This window comes from Natrix helvetica (assembly GCF_964273705.1).
Source record: "Natrix helvetica genome assembly, chromosome: 1".
Lineage (NCBI taxonomy): Eukaryota > Metazoa > Chordata > Lepidosauria > Squamata > Natricidae > Natrix > Natrix helvetica.
The window spans coordinates 220956955-220974211 of NC_138548.1; the positions used below are offsets into that span (position 1 = coordinate 220956955).

At 46.0% G+C, this 17257-nt stretch overlaps 1 protein-coding gene across 1 annotated transcript in view; it reads right to left on the reverse strand.

Moving 5' to 3' along the window:
- The window catches only part of STAT2 (signal transducer and activator of transcription 2), a 44938-nt gene that overhangs the window by 10313 nt on the left and 17368 nt on the right, over nt 1–17257 (reverse strand). Inside the window, exons 9-15 of the mRNA XM_081934579.1 lie at nt 16737–16895; nt 16538–16630; nt 14463–14522; nt 13694–13714; nt 5562–5655; nt 1827–1883; nt 427–510 (exon numbers count right to left, since the gene is read on the reverse strand). Of these exons, the coding sequence (XP_081790705.1) occupies nt 427–510; nt 1827–1883; nt 5562–5655; nt 13694–13714; nt 14463–14522; nt 16538–16630; nt 16737–16895 (568 nt within the window). The remainder of the gene's footprint in view (nt 1–426; nt 511–1826; nt 1884–5561; nt 5656–13693; nt 13715–14462; nt 14523–16537; nt 16631–16736; nt 16896–17257) is intronic.

The following is a 17257-nucleotide window of genomic DNA, read 5'->3' on the forward strand; positions in this document are numbered from 1 at the left end:
GCATCGAAACTATGCGATTATGGATGAAACATGTAACAGTGATACCCATTGTCATTGAGGCACTTGATACCATGTCCAAGAATTTTACAAAATACATCAATAAATTGCAGCTTCCTGCAATAACACCAGCGGAACTGCAAAAAACCTACGGTACTCAGAATATCGTATATTTTAAGAAGGTACCTGGTTGATACCAGTCAATGGTATTTATGACGCATTTTTGAATTTTCAGTTGACTTGAGTTTCATGTTTAATGAATAAAGTAAATAATAATGATAAAAATTAGCACCAGTCAATGGTATTTGTGACACAACTTTAAATGTTCAGTTGACTGAGTTTCATGTTTAATAAATAAAAGGAAAAAAAATAAATAATAATAAAGCTGCCCCCCTCCTAAATTTAATGGAATCAGAAGATTCTGTTTACCTGTAGCTCGCAGGTGATATCTTGATAGGAGTAGTCCAGGGTGAAAGTTATAACGTGCAATTCTTCAGTGACGGACAACGATCCCTATCACCCAAACCCCAGGAGAAAATGAACAGAGGCTGATCAGAGCTCATGAGGCTATTGCGTGCCATGCTTTCAGGTTTTACTGCAGCACTAGCTTACAAGTGCCCCTTTTGTAAGAGATATGTTCCCTTTAGTGGCTGACAAGTTGGTTTTGTTTATACATTCAAAGAAAAGAAAGCGATCGGTGAAGGGATTCCTCACCTTACAATGGCAATTAGGAGCAGAACTTCCATCTCCAAGCAAAGAGGCCATAAAAGGGCAATGCCGTTGCTTAGCAATGGCAATCCCTGCAATCCTGGTCCCGGGTTATCAACTAGTAGCAAATAAAATCTCCTGCAGCAAATCAGAACCCCATTGAAACAACAAAAGAAGCTGGGATAGACTTCTTTTATATTTGGGTTTATATCTGGATAAGGGCCTTCCAGGGCTTAGGACACATTGGGAGGGTTGAAGATCAACCTGGAAGAAAGCAATGCCTCTTCCGAGAAAACTGCATGAACACATCCATGAGGACACCAGGAGTAGGGCCTGACTTGAAGGAAACTTTACTTTTTTTTGTAAAAAGTTTTTTTTTTATTTTTCCCTTTCAAATTCATTCTTAGATATACATTCTTATAATTGCTATTTAACATTTGTCTATTCATCATAGTCTCTATATTAATTTTTACACTCATATACAGTATATAATTCAGTTTGGGTCACTTTCTTGCCACCCCGTGCCTCCATCTTCTTTTGCAACACCTTTCTCCTTCCATCTTCTTAACTTCCCTTCTCTACTTTCTTCCTTCCTCCTCTCCTCTCCTTCCTTCTTTCTTCTTCCCCTCTCTTTCCCCTCTCCTCCTCCTCTTTCTTATCCTCTCTCCTACTCTTAATTTCCCACCCTTACTTTCTCTACTGTACCCTTTCTTCTTTTCCCTCCTCATCCCCTCTCCTTTCCATTGTTGCCCTTGCTTATTTACTTTCTCTGATGGGTTCTCGGGGTGGCATTTCAGCGATCCCAACGTTATCTTTTCATACCAATAATTTTCTGTTTTCATTTTATTTCTAATATTAGTTCCACTTATATCATTTTAAGGAAACTACTTTTGTGGAAAAAAATTGTACATCCATGAAACAGAAGTGTAAGCCAAAGATTAAGGAAGTACTGTAATTTGCAATTATTCCTCATTTGTAATTTGAGATCTATTTCTCAATTTTTGAACATGTATCTACCACCCTAAGAAGCACGTTCTTCACATTTGCTGGGAATGAGATAACACAGCTTCCAGGTATTGATTATTAAGTCCAAACCTATGGCTATTTAACTGAAATCTCACCTCACTAATCCCTTTGTTGCCTTTCCCTGCACCAGTGATTTTCTGTTCTTTCACTGTCTTCCTCGGAGAGAAGAGAGAGGAGAGAAAAATTTTATTAACGAGGCTGAAAGGGAACAAAGATCAGATCAGATCAAACCAAATCATTGTATTGCTGAAAGTTTTCTCCAACCTATTGCCTTCCAAATATATCACTTCAGCAGGTTATCTTTTCAAAGAAATACTTATCATCCTATTCCGCTGTACAAACAAAAGAACCTATTATAAAACAAAACTAAGTTTTAATGACTGTAGCCCCTTAGAAAATAATTCTGAAAAAATACTGGACATCTTGTGCAAGCACAGCAAAACCTCTCTGTTGTTCATTAAAGCATGCTAATCTTTTTAGTCTTCCATGAAAGCTTGAAAAAAAAACCATGCCTCTGCTTTAAAATAAATGAATCGTTGATGCTGGACATTTTAATGCAACTTTTGAAGTAATGGGGTCTTTCTTACAGACCAACATAAATGTCTGGAAAAGAAGTCTGTACTTTAATGAATAGCGGAAAGCTGGTGTGAGATCAGAAGCATGTCTTCCCAATTGTTTTTTTTTCTCACCAATTTCAGCTTCTCCTCAACTTCTTCTCTTGCATATTGAGTGTTCAAGTTGGTTTTAAAAGATTATTTAAATAAAAGGCTGAAGCATAGCACCATTAATTTATGCAACTGAGAAAACAAATGTTCTCTGCGGTTGTTTTATGCTCCTGACACCCAACAATTTTATCAGAGCATTCATTATTTTAACATCTTTTTAGAAAAGGGGATGTAGATTATTTGGGTTTTGATGGGCAATGCCATTTTGCTGCTACAGTACCAAACACTGGAACAACGTACTTCCTGAAAAAGTTAAACACTAGATTTTTAATGACTAGGTAAATAATAGGTCAAAATTTTAGCCACCTGAACTCTCTAATACAGTGATGGCGAACTGGCCAACTGAGTTCACCTTTTTAAAAACCATTTTTTGCCCTCCCAGGCTCCATAGGAGCCTGGGGAGGGCAAAAAGAGCCTCCCCCCCCCCCCCCGAGGCCCTCCGGAGGCTTCAGGGACCGTCCGGAGGCTTCCCTGAAGCCTTCGGAACGCTTAAAACAACCCTCCGAGCAAACTGGAAGTGACTTCCTGTTTGTTCAGAGGGTGGTTTTAAGAGTTCCGAAGGCTTCAGGGACCGTCCGGAGGCTTCCCTGATGCCTTCGGAGTGCTTAAAACGACCCTCCGAGCAAATCGGAAGTCACTTCCAGTTTGTTCGGAGGGTCGTTTTAAGCGTTCCGAAGGCTTCAGGGACTGTCCGGAGGCTTCCCTGATGCCTTCGGAGCGCTTAAAACGACCCTCCGAGCAAACCAGAAGTCACTTCCAGTTTGCTCGGAGGGTGGTTTTAAGCGTTCCGAAGGCTTCAGGGAAGCCTCCGGACGGTCCCTGAAGCCTCCGGAGGGCCTCCGGGGGGTCGGGGGAGGCTCTTTTCGCCCTCCCCAGGCTCCTATAAAGCCTCTGGAGCCTGGAGAGGGCGAAAAAAGCATGTAAAAATGGGGTGGGCCGCGTGTTGTGCGCGCATGCGTATTGGGGGGTCGCGCATTGCATAATGGGTGCGGCACACCCGCACACAACCCCCCTGCGCTCTCCCCCCTTGTGGCACGCGAGCCAAAAAAGGTTCGCCATCGCTGCTCTAATACATTTTGTGTGTTTGGCAAGGGGACCGAAGCAGTAGATGCAAGACAGGTGGTTGCCTTGGGGCTTGGAACTACAGGTGACAAAGGGCTCCTCCTTGCCCAACACTTTTTTCCTTTTAAAAACAAGCAAACCTGGATGGGTGCCTGACAGGACCTGAGTTAGAAAATCAGCACAAGAGGGAGGGAATAGCTACTGTGTTACCACCTCCTTCCAAACTGCAGCTGCCAAGTCAGCCATTGACTCAGTCCCATTGTTATGACCCAATTCAGTGGTTCTCAACCTGTGATCCGTGGATCCCTGGGGTGTGTGTGATGTCATCACAGGGAGTTTGCGAAGGCTTGAAGAAATGTTATGATTTAAATCTTGACTTAAGTCTTGGGTCTCTCTGGCAATGGTCCGTGGCTACAAAAGATACAGGTAGTCCTCGGCTTACAACAGTTCATTTAGCGACCACATGGAAGTTACAACGGCACTGAAAAAGGTGAATTGTGGCCATTGCAGATTCCCCATGATCGTGTGATCAAAATTCAGATGCTTGGCAACCGGCAAAGTCAATGGGGAAACCAGATTCACTTAACAACCGGGTTACTCACTTATCATCTGCCGTGACTGACTGAACGATTGAGGCAAGAAAGATCGTGAAATGGGACAAAATTCACTTAACAAATGTCTCACTTAGCAGCAGAAATTTTGGGCTCAATTGTGGTCGTAAGTCAAAAGGACTACCTGCATTGAAAGGGGATCTGTTGTGAAAAAAGACTGAGAACCACAGACCTAGATGGTTAAGAGTGACCCTCATGGATCTGAGATCAATTGCAGCAGGTCTGGAAGCAGCAGGAGCCAAATTTTCTCCTTTGTTCCCACTCAAGCTTCAGCTGCTACAGCCTTAGTACCAGGGATGGGCTGCTGGGGGGGTCTCAGGGGTTCCGGAGAATCTCTAGCTAAGATTCTGTGCAGTTTGGAGAACCCCCAAATCCCACTCCTGGCTGGCCCCACCCACTTCATTGTGCCCCTCCCCGAAGTCCCCACGCGGCCCGTTTTGGATGCAGGTAACTGCAGGGCGCGCACGGAGGCTCTGGGAGGGTGAAAAACGGGCCTAGCGGAAGTTCGGGAAGGGCCTCTGGAGCCTGGGGAGGCTGTTTTTGCCCTCCCAGAGGCTTGAAAAAAGCCCAGGGAGGTCAAAGTGCCCCCTTCCCACCATGGTCCAGGAGGCCGACTAGGCCACGCCCACCAAGCAATCAGGCAGAGAAACCCTTGCAAAATCTTTGAAGCCCACCACCCCTGCTTAGCACCTGAGCTCCCACGACTTTTTCACCCAATAAAGCTGATTCACGGGAGGCATTAAAAAAAATACAAGTAAACACAATCTGATTTTCACCACATTTTCATCTCCCACAACTCCAACTAAAACACAACTATGGAAAAAATTAAAATCTGCAGGAGTAACATGGAAGGGGAAGAATAAAAAGGAGAAACGTGGTGATCTTTTAGGCATGTGAAATTTTTAAAAAAATGCATCCCAAATGGACAACCACTAGATATAGCGTACAAGAAATATAGACCAAATTTCTTAGCTATTGCCAAAATTTAGTAGAACAGGATGCCCCCCCCCCCCCAAAAAAAAGGTTTCTGTTAGCAATGGCTAGGTTTCCTTTTTGGGGCGGGGGGGGGAACCAATAGCACGTAGACTTATATACCGCTTCATAGTGCTTTTTACAGCCCTCTTAGAGAGGTTTTCTAAGCTGTTTACAGAGTCAACCTATTGCCCCCAACAATCTGTGTCCTCATTTTACCGACCTCGGAAGCATGGAAGGCTGAGTCAACCTTGAGCCTGGTGAGATTTGATCTGCCAAATTGCAGTGAGCCGGCAGTCAGAAGTGGCCTGCAGAACTGCGCTCTAACCACTATGCCATTGCGGTTCATGTTGTATTTCCAGTCCCCCCTTTTAGCATTAAAACAGATCCTCTTGTTCTAACTATCCTTTCTCCTTCCCATATATCTAAAGATTCAAAACATCATCCAATATTCACATACAATGTATTTAAAATCACAAACGAGTCCTTGCTTTTGGGGCTCGTCCATCATCAAGGTTTTGGTGCTGGATGTCAAAATATTAAACTTCCGGAACCTTCAAAATGAAAAACAGAGAGTGAGAAGATAAAAATACAAGGATCAATCACAAAACATGCCATTTCTTGGTGGCCAGAGAACAACCATTGACTACCTGAACGGTCCTTCTAAGTGCGCTGTGAGGGGAATCCAAGCATGGGTTAACTTTATCCATTAGCCTAGAGACTGAGTTATGTAAATTGATGGGCACGCCTCCTCTGACTGGGCTAGTTCAATTTTGCACGAATGTTCAGCCGATTTGAGAGATACAAAAAGTAGTACAGAAGTGAAAGGCAAGTCAGGTAAGTATTCTGAGACAGGTAAATCCAGGCCCAGAACAGCCAAAGCCAAGAGCGGGTTTGGATTCCCCTCGCAGCGCACAGAGAAGGACCATGCAGGTAAGTCAACGGTTGTTCTCCTGTGCGCTGCTTGGGGAATCCAAGCATGGGACATGCCAAAGCAATAAACTTTAGGGGTGGGAGCGAGGCTGGTTTGGAGTAGCCGAGGAAACTACCCTTTGTAGCATGCGTCGTCCAAAGGACGCCTCAGCCGAGGCATAAACATTCACTTTGTAATGGCGGATAAAGGGCGAGGGCGTTGATCAGGTCGCTGCCCTGCATATGTCCTCTACCGAGGCCTGTGTTGCCCAGGCTGCCGTCGTGGCAGCACTTCTGGTGGAATGGGGAGTGATGCGACTGGGAACTGGTTGGGACTGACAGTCGTAGGTGAGGGCAATACACGCCTTCAACCAGTAGCCGACAATGTGAGACGATGCCTTTTGCCCCATGGTGGCTGGTTGGAAAGACACGAAATGAATGACGCAATGTACCGCACATAGCGGCAAAGTGAACGACAGACATCGAGGTGATACCAGCGCCGTTCCTGGGGATGAGATGGATGTGGGCAGAAATCCAGGACAATGATTTCCTGTGACCTGTGGAACCACGAGTTGACTTTTGGAAGGAACGTTAGGTCCAAACGTAAGACGACTCTGTTCGGATGGAAGATGCAGAAGTCGTCCCGGACGGAGAGTGCTGCCAACTCGAACACTCGTCTAACCGACGTGATGGCTATTAAAAAGATAGTCTTAAGAGTCAGTAATCTGAGAGAGATGGTCCAAATAGGCTCAAATGGAGCAGCTGTGAGGGCCTTGAGTACCAGGGAAAGGTCCCAGGTGGGGTAACGATGGACCATGGATGGGCTAAGGTTTAATGCACCTTTCAGGAAGGCCCGCACCCCTGGGTGTTGTAACAGGGAGTGGCCCCACCCACCACCAATCACGGTAGATAAAGCCACAATTTGGCGGCGGAGGGTGTTAGGTATTAACCCCTTGTCCATGCCCATCTGTAGGAAGTCAATACCTGCGGTATGGTTGCCTTGGTTGGGTCTGCATCTGTAGCTCGACACCATCTGCAGAAGGCGCGCCAGGTGGCTTCATAGATACGGGTTGTCGACGGGCAGCGAGCTGCCTGAATCGTGGAAATGACTCTGTCAGAGAAATGCTGTTGACTCAGGATCGCCCGCTCATGTGCCACACGGCTAATTGTAGTAGCTGTGGGTTCGGATGAATGACAGCTCCTTGTGAGAGGAATATACGATCGTCCGGGATCCTCCATGGGCGTGAGATTGACAGATGGATGACGTCGGCATACCAGGGACGTCTCGGCCACATCGGTGCGACCAGTAGTTCCTCTGCCCATTCCGCTAGAACCTTCTGGATGACGAGCAGTACAATTGGTAGGGGCGGGAAGGCCTAAAGGAGGCCCTCTGGCTAAGGACTGCAAAGGGCGTCGGTGCCTTCTGCCCCTGATACCTGAAACCTGGTGTAGAATCACGGCAGGTGTGTGTTGCCGGGTTGAGTGAACAAATCCACCTGCAGTTGAAGGAAGCAGTGGGAAAGCTCTTGGAACACGGCTGGGTGTAACCGCCACTCCTTCTGATCCACCATGGCCCTGCTCAACCAATCCGCTTGGATGTTTGCAGTGCCCGATATACGCTCCGCTCGGATTGCCAACAGATGGTTCTCTGCCCAGTGGTGTAGATGTTCTGCTTCCATCATCAGAGATTTGGAGTGCATGCCCCCCTGGCGGCTGACATGCGCCTTGGAGGCCACATTGTCAGTGAGTATCAACACACATGGTTGGACGTCACCAGGTCTTGAAACCTGCGGAGGGCTAGATGGATAGCTCGTAGCTCCAGCCAATTGATTCTGTTCCGCAGCTCCGGGGAGGTCCAACCACCCTGTGCCACTCAATCCAGGGCATGGGCTCCCCACCCGAATTGGCTTGCATCTGTTGCAACTATGATCCGCTCCAGTTCCTTGAAGAGGCATCCCTTGAGGATGCGGGATGACATCCACCAATGGAGCAACAGAGACACCTTGGTCGGTAAATGAGTCCTGGTCTGAGAATGATTGGTATGGGTCCTCTGAAAGGGGAGGAGAAACCACTGGAGTGGTCGTGCGTAGAACCTCGCCCAAGGGACAATGTCTATGCAAAATATCATCTTCCCTAGAAGTTGGGACAGTACTGCGAGGGAAGGTGACCTCTGATTGGACACTTGACTCACCAGGGACTGTAGACTTTGTTGCCTCTCCTGAGAGAGGGACACAACACAAATTTCTGAATCAATGATAGTCCCGAGATGTAGAAGGGACATGGTCGGGTGCAGATGGCTCTTTGGGAAGTTTAGTACAAAGCCACGATATTGTAAGGGGCCGATCGTCAGCTACAGGTCGCGACAAGCTTGGTCCCAGGAAGGCGATAAGACCAAGATGTCGTCTAGATAACAATTGACCCTTACGGGAACTGACCTCAGCGAGGCTGCGATCACTGCTAGCAATTTGGTGAAGGTTCGCGGGGCCAATGATAGGCCGAATGGCAGGGCCCAGTACTAGAAATGATGCCCTGCAAATTGGAAGTGCAGGAACCTTCGATGGGCCAGATGAATCAGCATGTGCAGGTATGCCTCTTTGATGTCGATGGAGGTAAGCAGATTGCCTTGGTGAATGCGCGCTAGAATGCTATTGAGCGATTGCATTTTGAATTTTTGGTACTTTAGATAGAAATTGAGCCGTTTTAAGTCCCGGATGGCCCGCCATCCCCCCCGAGTTCTTGGGAACTAGGAAAAGTATGGAGTAAAATCCTAGACCCTCCTGCCCTCGTGGCACTTGCTCTATGGCGTTGATGGAAATGAGGTGCTGAATTTCTGTTTCCATCAGGTGTCTTTTTACCTGGCACCTGGGAACCGGGCATCAGATGAAACATATCGGGGGGATGGCCAGGAATTCTAGAGTGAGGCCCAGCCTCACGGTCTGAAGAGCCCAGGCATCCGAGGTTGTGGCTTCCCATTGATGGGCAAAGGCAGCCAAACACCCGCCAATAGGGCCAACCTCGTGCGAGTCACTGGTACCTACGAAAGGACCGGTTGTTGGCGTCAAGAAAGGGCCGCCAGGCCTGGGTCTGTTGTTGGTGGTGTCTACCTCTGTCCCTAGTATTGGCTCTATCCTGAAACCTGTCCTGAGACTGAGAGACGGATCTGTTAGATAGAGGGGTAAAGGGAAGGGGAGTGTATCCCGAACTCCCGACATGTAAAGGCTGCCACTGAGGGTAAGGTTGTTGCCGCCGATCCGTGTGCCTGGCAGTCGAAGGAAGCACCTTTCGCTTGTCCCTCGTCTCAATCAATATAGAGTCTAAAACCGCTCCAAAGAGGGAATCGCCCTTGAAGGGGGTGGAAACAAGGCGCCATTTAGAGCAAACATCCGCCTGCCAATGGCGTAGCCATAAGAGGCGACGAGAAGCTATGTTGGATGCCACAGCTCAGGATGTGAACTTGGCCACATTGAGCGTGGCATCAGAGGAAAATTCTAATGCCGCCAACATCCTGATGAAGGCGCAAATCCTCTGGGGCTAGTCTCTCCTGTAGCTGTCTTAACCAGACTAAAGAAGTTCTATTGAAAAAGGAGGCCGCCGTAGCAGCACGCAACGCCCAGACAACCGCCTGGTGCATTTTGCGAATAACTAGCTCTGCTTTGTGGTCCTCAGCCTTCAAAATCTCGAATGGAATGAGGCCCGGGGAAGCCAAAGCCGTTATCGGAGGATCGACAGTAGGAAACTGTAGGATGGTGTCTAATTCCGGTGTGGAAGCGTAAAGCTTCCTGTCACCATTGCTAGGAGGTGTGACTGCGGTGGGCTGGGACCATTGTTTTTGGATCACATCCCAAAAAAATTTGGACGATAGAATAGCCTCCTGCTCCTGCACCTGTTCGGCGAACAAGTGTTCTGTGGGGTCAAGCCCCACTTCGGTGTTCGCTTGGGTGGTTGCTCCCCCCAAATTAGAAGTGGCCTTGGTCTTATAAAGTAAGGATTTAAATAAGGCCAGCCTAAAGAGGCCCGAGAAGGGACCTTTATCCTGGACCAGGCCTTCATCATCTGATAACTCTAGATCCAAAATTTCCCCTTCCTCCCCCAGAACAGAGCCCTCACTGTAGATGGAAGGCAAGGGAGAAGGGGGATCAGCCTGAGAGGTGGGTAAATCTTTAGCAGAAATCAAGTTTCTGGATCGTTGACTCCTACGCTGCAATTCTGCATCTACTCCCCTAGAAATGGCAGTGGCAATCATGTCCCTGAGCCCTGGAGAGAGGTCAAATTCAGAATTGTCCTCCGGTCTAATGCCAGCGGCAGTGGGAGTAAAAGTAGCCGAAGCCCCTCAACGGAAAGGAACTGGGCCTGGGCTGGATTCAGAAGGGCCCTAAAGACCTGATTCAGGCCCTTCAGTGGTTAAGCCTTGAGGGATAGGGAGGTCTGGGGACCAACTTAAATCCCAGTTAAGCTGGAGGTAGAAGGTCCCTCAGGCAATACGATGGGAGGCGGCCTGGGGGTTGTGGGATTCTTAGATCCATTCTTAGTCTTACTAGTGCACTTAGTGGCCCTGTCAGGTGCCGCTGATGAGCGCAGGATCTGTGGCTAGCGGCCCTGGTGGTGGTCCTACCCACTCTGGAAGAGGCCCCAGTGGCATCAGAGGACAGCTGAGGGGAGGTGGAAGTCCCCGCGCTGCCCCCAGTAGTGGAACGATCTGCCATGGTAGTATTAGAATTGAAAAGGCACAAGCTCATGTTCAAAGATAGGCCATATGCCGATCGCAATCGAAACAGAGGCCACAAGATAGCAAGCGTGTGCTCCAGCAGAATGGTGGCGAACCGACCTTCGTGGAGCAAGATGACTGGCGACTTTACATCACTGTGGGCGGAAAGTAGAAAAACCGCACCCAGACGGTTAGTTTTCGGCATGAAATTGGCTCCAAAATGGCCACCGCAATTTACACCGGCGGTGGGAAATTCAAATTGGCTAAGAAAATGGCCACCAACAGCATGGAGAAGCACAGCTTTGCAAGCAGCTAGCGACCGCAGCTGCAGCTCCCGGCAGCACGTGATGCCAAAGGTAAGGGCAGCGACTCCAGCGACCTGACGACGGGGCGTCCAGACTCCGTGTGTTGCAAAGGAAGAGACCAGGGGAATGGCAGGTAGCGGATGAAGTGGCAACGCGGGGTGGCGAACCGACCCCCAACCACGGCAAGGCAAACGAAGGCGGCGAACCAACCTTCCCAGTGAATAGCACCGTAGGCGGTAACGCAGTCAATAAAAGGTTCCCTGGCCCCAAAGGCTTTAGGAACGCTAACTAGTCAATTGCAACCATAAGCAAAATGGAACCCAAATGCAGGAAATGTTGACACTACCGCGAAAGAGACTCAGAATCTGTCACACAACGGAGGTCCAAGGGAATCCAAGCTGAATAATAATAATGATGATTACTTTTATCTAATAGCCTAGAGAGAAAAGTTTTTGCATCTCTTTAGGCTAGACCGAGTTTAAAAACTGAACTAGCCCAGTCAGAGGAGGTGTGGCCATCAATTTACATAACTCAGTCTGTAGGCTAATGGACAAAGTTAACCCATGCTTGGATTCCCCAAGCAGCGCTCGGTGGAGCGTCGCGCAGGCAATGTGCGCTCCGTGTGCGTAACACCGAAAAACTCAGATACAGGAAAGGAGTTCGGGCGGGCGGGTGGGCCCTCCAGAGCACAGTACCGGAACGGTGCCCGCCTGCAACCCACCACTGATATATTTATATTTACCCGTATTTATTCGAGTATAACGCGCAAAATTTTGTACCAAAAAAAGGAATCAAAGTGTGGGTGCATGTTATAAACGAGGGCTGGGGTTTTGAGGGCGCAGGCGAATTGTAAATTGTAAATTTCCGGACTGCAGCCTCGATCCCGGCCTCAGGCGGCGCCGCGCCGTGCTCAATAGTCGCAACTCAGCTGCCTGCCACCTTTCCCCTCCTTTGTCTCCCAGCTATTGCCGCCGCTGCTGCCGCCGTTCACAGGACCCGCGAAGAGGGTGAGAGGCGGGTCCTGTGAACGGCGGGCAGCAGCGGCGCCAATAGTTGCAACTCGGCGGCGGGCCGCCCCAGCTGGGAGACAAAGGAGGGGAAAGGCGGCAGGCAGCTGAGTTGCGACTATTGCCGCCGCTGCTGCCGCCATTCACAGGACCCGCCTCTCACCCTCTTCCTCCAGTCGGCAGGAGGAAGAGGGTGAGAGGCGGGTCCTGTGAACGGGTCCTATTTCCCTTAAATGTGAACCAATTGGGGCAATTGCAACAGAATTTCTACTTATAGCATAAATGCACGCAGATATTTTACTGGGAGTAGCAGGTACAGTGATTCTTAGAACTTATGGTAAAAGATAATTTCCCCCCATTATACTGATGTTATATTTTCTCTTCTCCATGTGCCTCTGCTTCACTACATTGTCAGTGGGATTTTTTCCTTAATAACCTATTTCCTTAATAACCCATCTTCCTTCTAAGCTTTAAAAAGCTAGACATTTTCCAAATTTCTATTCTATACATGTATTCAATCAAAAATATTTCTTTTTGCATATGCAACAAAATCAAAAGGAAATCATTTTTTAAAAGATTCCGTGAGATATAGGACAGCAAACAAAATGATATAATACATTTAGCATATAAACAAAATGTAATGAATTATACTAAAATAATAGTACTTGCATTGGTTCAGTAAAAGTTAATGAAATAGATAAATAGACCCTTACAATGCTTGATGTGAAACAAAATTTTATACCGATTTTTAATCGAAAATTAGTGGGTGCGCGTTATACACGTGTGCGCGTTATACTCGAATAAATACGGGTATATAAAACATGATCATGGTATCTCCTTTGCTATGCAAGTATGTATTTAGTGATAGTGTCTTGCATTAACATATTCATAATAAACTTTTTAAACAGTTGTCAAATTTGGAATTATGAAAGTAGGTTGTGAATTTTCTCCCAAAATAGCTGTAATGGCCATTCACAAAACAGTTGCCACGGTCAATATGTGACTGTGTCACAAATACTAATTTTCCAGAAGGCAAACTGGGGAGGCTCCTTACCATTCCAAGGAACCTTTCTTCCCGTTGACTGAGCACACTCTCAAACAAAACACTGAACTGTAGATACCCATCTTTTTATGTGCAAAAATTGCCCATAGTTTATGAAGGATCTAGAGATATTCTTGAGCATCACAATTGCCCCAGAAACTGCCTGTCTGATTTGTAACATCTCATTTAGCACCGTGCAATGTTTAAAATATCCAATAAAGAAATCGGACTGGGAACTTGATGGGAACCAAGGTGAGTTTCTAGATAAGAGCTTATCTACTCCTGAGCTTATTACTCAATAGGGCAGGCATACTACTGCCTTCTCCAAAAGTCTCCCCTCCTCTGTATCCATTGCAGTTTTCCAATCTCAGTTTCTTTTCAATTCTGCTAAGTAGGTGATATTGGAGATGGGCCTGAGAGCTGAAAGAAGTTCTTCAAATCTCACATCTATCAATAACCCATTTATCTCTTTCTAAAAAGGGCTCCACTATGAACTCCTCCTCCATTAACCAGATAAGTAAAGCTTTACAACCTTCAGATTAAGAATCATGGTCCATCCACTACCCTCCCAGATAGGAAAGGCTCCTTATTCCCCATTGCTTTTATTCAGCGATTTCTTACCCGGTCAAATCAGTAGCATCCCTGAAAAAGATAAGAACAAGGAAGATCAATCAATGGATAATTCCCACATGTCTAGTCCCCTCCCACCACAACGCTACAAGGTCCATTAGTAAAAGTTAAGATCTACAAAGCCTAGGGCACGAGTGTCCAACCCAACTTGCATGGGCCACATATAAATCACAAAATAAAATTAAAAGTTTACAATCTTGTTGGGCCACATTACTAGTTGTCCAGGGCTGTGTGAGGCCCATGGGCCACAGATAAAGACACACCTGGCCTAGAGGTTTATTTTAAAAAAATACTTGTTATTAAAGAGTTTTAATAATAACACAAACAGAAATTAGGGGGAAAAAAGAGAAGAATAGAAAGAAACTAAATACAAAATGTAAAAGAAAAAAGAAGAGCAAAAACAAAACAAAACAAAACAAAAGAACATTTAAAGAAGCAACACCAGATCTTCCTTGCAACAAGTACAAGCAAATTAACATTTTCCCATTTCTTTGGTATTTATTTATTAAATTTATATGTTGCCCAGTTCCCCAAAAAAAGGCAACTCTGGCCAACTTATATTACACAAACACTTCTTCCCATAACCTCACCCCGCCCTTGAATCTTTTCACAAATCCAAAAATTGTTGTCATTTCTGACCAAGTGTGGCAAAAAAGTTCATTTAGGGTTTCTAGACTTTTATAAAAAAATATTTCTTATTTTAACCCTGACCAAACAGGTCATTTTTATAAAAGGCTAGAGTTTCAGTAGAATAACATACCTGTCAATGTCAATCTTCACCGCCAGTGGGTTGTTTCGATCCAGCAATTTTACCAGTAGTCTGAATCGTGGGAATAGCAACCAATTAAAATCCATGTGGTACAAAAAAAAAAAGACGGAGGCAGGTAATTATATTTTAAAAATGAAATGCTTTCCTACTAGTCAAAAGTGTGTCTGCAACATCCTATTTATTAATACTGTCTTGAGGTGTTCTGGTATATTTTTTCTAAATAACCAAATAATATAGCCGTCCTGGTGGGATTTGAACTGCTAAATGGCAGTCAGCTGAAGTAGCCTGCAGTACTGCACTCTAACCACTGCACTACCAGGGCTCTTTTCCTTGACCTTGGTGCTAAGGTTTATGGCAGGGGTGTCCAAACTTGGCAACTTTAAGACTTGTGGACTTCAACTCCCAGAATTCCCCAGCTGGCTGGGGAATTCTGGGAGTTGAAGTCCACAAGTCTTAAAGTTGCCAAGTTTGGACACCCCTGGTTTATGGAGTAGAGCAAATTCATTCTGTTTTACTATCTAAATCTGCATTAGAAATCTCAATCCAAAAAATTGTGATCGTAAGGGTATTTGAGAGCTGGAAACAGTAACTGTTCTTCAAAAAGCTTGCTGCTGCTTAGTTTTAAAAAAATATTTAAGAAGAGGAAGCTACTGTTTTTCCAGTTAAAACTTATAATATTAAATGCAATCCTTCTCAATTCCCACCACAGATATTTGGAAGCTTCAACTGGTTCAAAATCCAGCACACAGGCAGTTAGTTATACATGCCATACAATTTGAACATGTTGCATCTTTTGTCCATGAGCTGGAAAGGCTGCCAGTTTGCTTCCGGGTTCAACTGAAGATGCTAGTAATGATCTATATAAAGCCTACATGACATGGGACTACCTTATTTTTCGGAGTATAAGACGCACCCTTTTCCCTCAAAAAAGAGGGTGAAAATCTGGGTGCATCTTACACAGTGAATACAGCATTTTTTGCCTCCCAAAGCCTTCACCAAAATGGCCGTGCAGAGCCTGTAGGAGGCTTTCAGAGAGCTCCTGGGGGCTGGGGAGGGCAGAAATGAGTGACAAATTGGGCTTTTTTGCTCAATTCTGTCCCCCAGCCCCCAGGAGTACTCTATAAGCCTCTTAACGGCTATGCATGCATTTTTTTTGACAAAAAATGGACTGTTTTTTGCTCGTTTTTTGGGGGGGGGCACTCCCCAGGAGCACTCTGCGAGCCCCCTAAAGGCTATTCATGCCTTTTTGGGGGGGGGAATGGGCCCGTTTTCGCAAAAGACTGGCTGTTTTGGGGAGGTTTGCACAGTGCAAAACCTTTTTTTTTTTTTTTTTTAAATTGCCTCTTCAAAACCTTGGTGCGTCTTACACTCCGAAAAATATGGTAGTTTATTTGAGACTACCTCTCCCAAGCTACATCTACCCTCCCCATCAGATCCAGCAGGAGAGACACGTTGTGGGTTTTGTCCATTAAGGAGTTCCACCTGATGAGGCCTGGGAAAACATCCTTTTCTGTCATGGGCCTGCCCCTTAGAACATCCTGCATCTGGAGACAAGAATGGCCCTGATCCTGTTGGCCTTTCCAAAACCCTGGAAACATGGATTTGCCAATGGGCATGAGGACCAGGGAATGTGCCAGAGCTGGCACAACGTTACATTGGTGTGATCATTAGATACAATTACCTCAGCTATGCGCTTTAGGAATTTACTATGATGGGATGTTTTATGTGCTTTTATATTGGGTTTTTTAAAGTTGTTATAATGTCTTTTTAAATTTGTCTTAATTATAAGCCACCCAGACTCATCTTTATGAGACTGGCGGTTATATAGACCTGAATCATAAATTTATACTAAATAATCTAGCCCTGTTCTGAGAGAAAGCTACTTTTTCTGAGCACAGATGAACAACAGTAATTCCCTAAGATGACAATAACAATAACAACAACAACAACAATACTATAAATGTCTGGGACCCACAACCTTTGATCTGGGCCCTTCTAAAATGTTCCGTTTCCTGACCAAAACAGTCCCCAGGAATGGCAATTGTTGGAGTAAGGATTCCCCTCACCTGGCCCGGACAGAGAACTTGTGGTTGGTTCTCAGCACCAGTGGATGTTGATTGGGAACTTGCATCTTAGGCTGTACCTCCACCACAAAAGCACTGGCGAGAGGAGAGCAACGTTAGTCTTCTACAACTCATCTATTATTTTGCCCACCTCCCTGTTTAACGTTTCCTTACTGGCAGAATCCTTCCCCTCCCTTGTCACCTTTTTAAGAGGCAGATTATTTGCTCCTTAAGCCCCTTGAACAGAAGGGGCAACTGGGCCTTGAGGGGATCTGTCTCGTAAGTCAACTTTTCGTACATCCCTTTCAGCATCTTTAATAGGTGCAGCAAGTAGAAGAGGATCTCGGCGTTCTTAGTAAACCTGTAATTCAGGAGGAAGATCAATGGATAACAGGACTCTCTATGAACAGACTGTGCAGACATCTGCAAGAGTCAAAAAAACAACAACACCCAACTATAAGTGCTCAATGGGGAAGCCTGAAATTAAATAGACTGCAATTCCTTTCAATGGCTTTGATAGGGAATTCAGGGAAGAAAGTGAGTTGCAGCCCATTTTGTGACATTTTGCTATGGTTGCTAAGCAAATCACTCGCCGCTGTTAAGCAATCTTGGCTTCCTCCAATGATGTTGCTTCTCAGAAACCAATAGGGAAAGTTACAAAAGGTAATGATCACCTGACCCAAAGACAGTCCAATGTCATAAATACATGCCAGTTGTCAACTG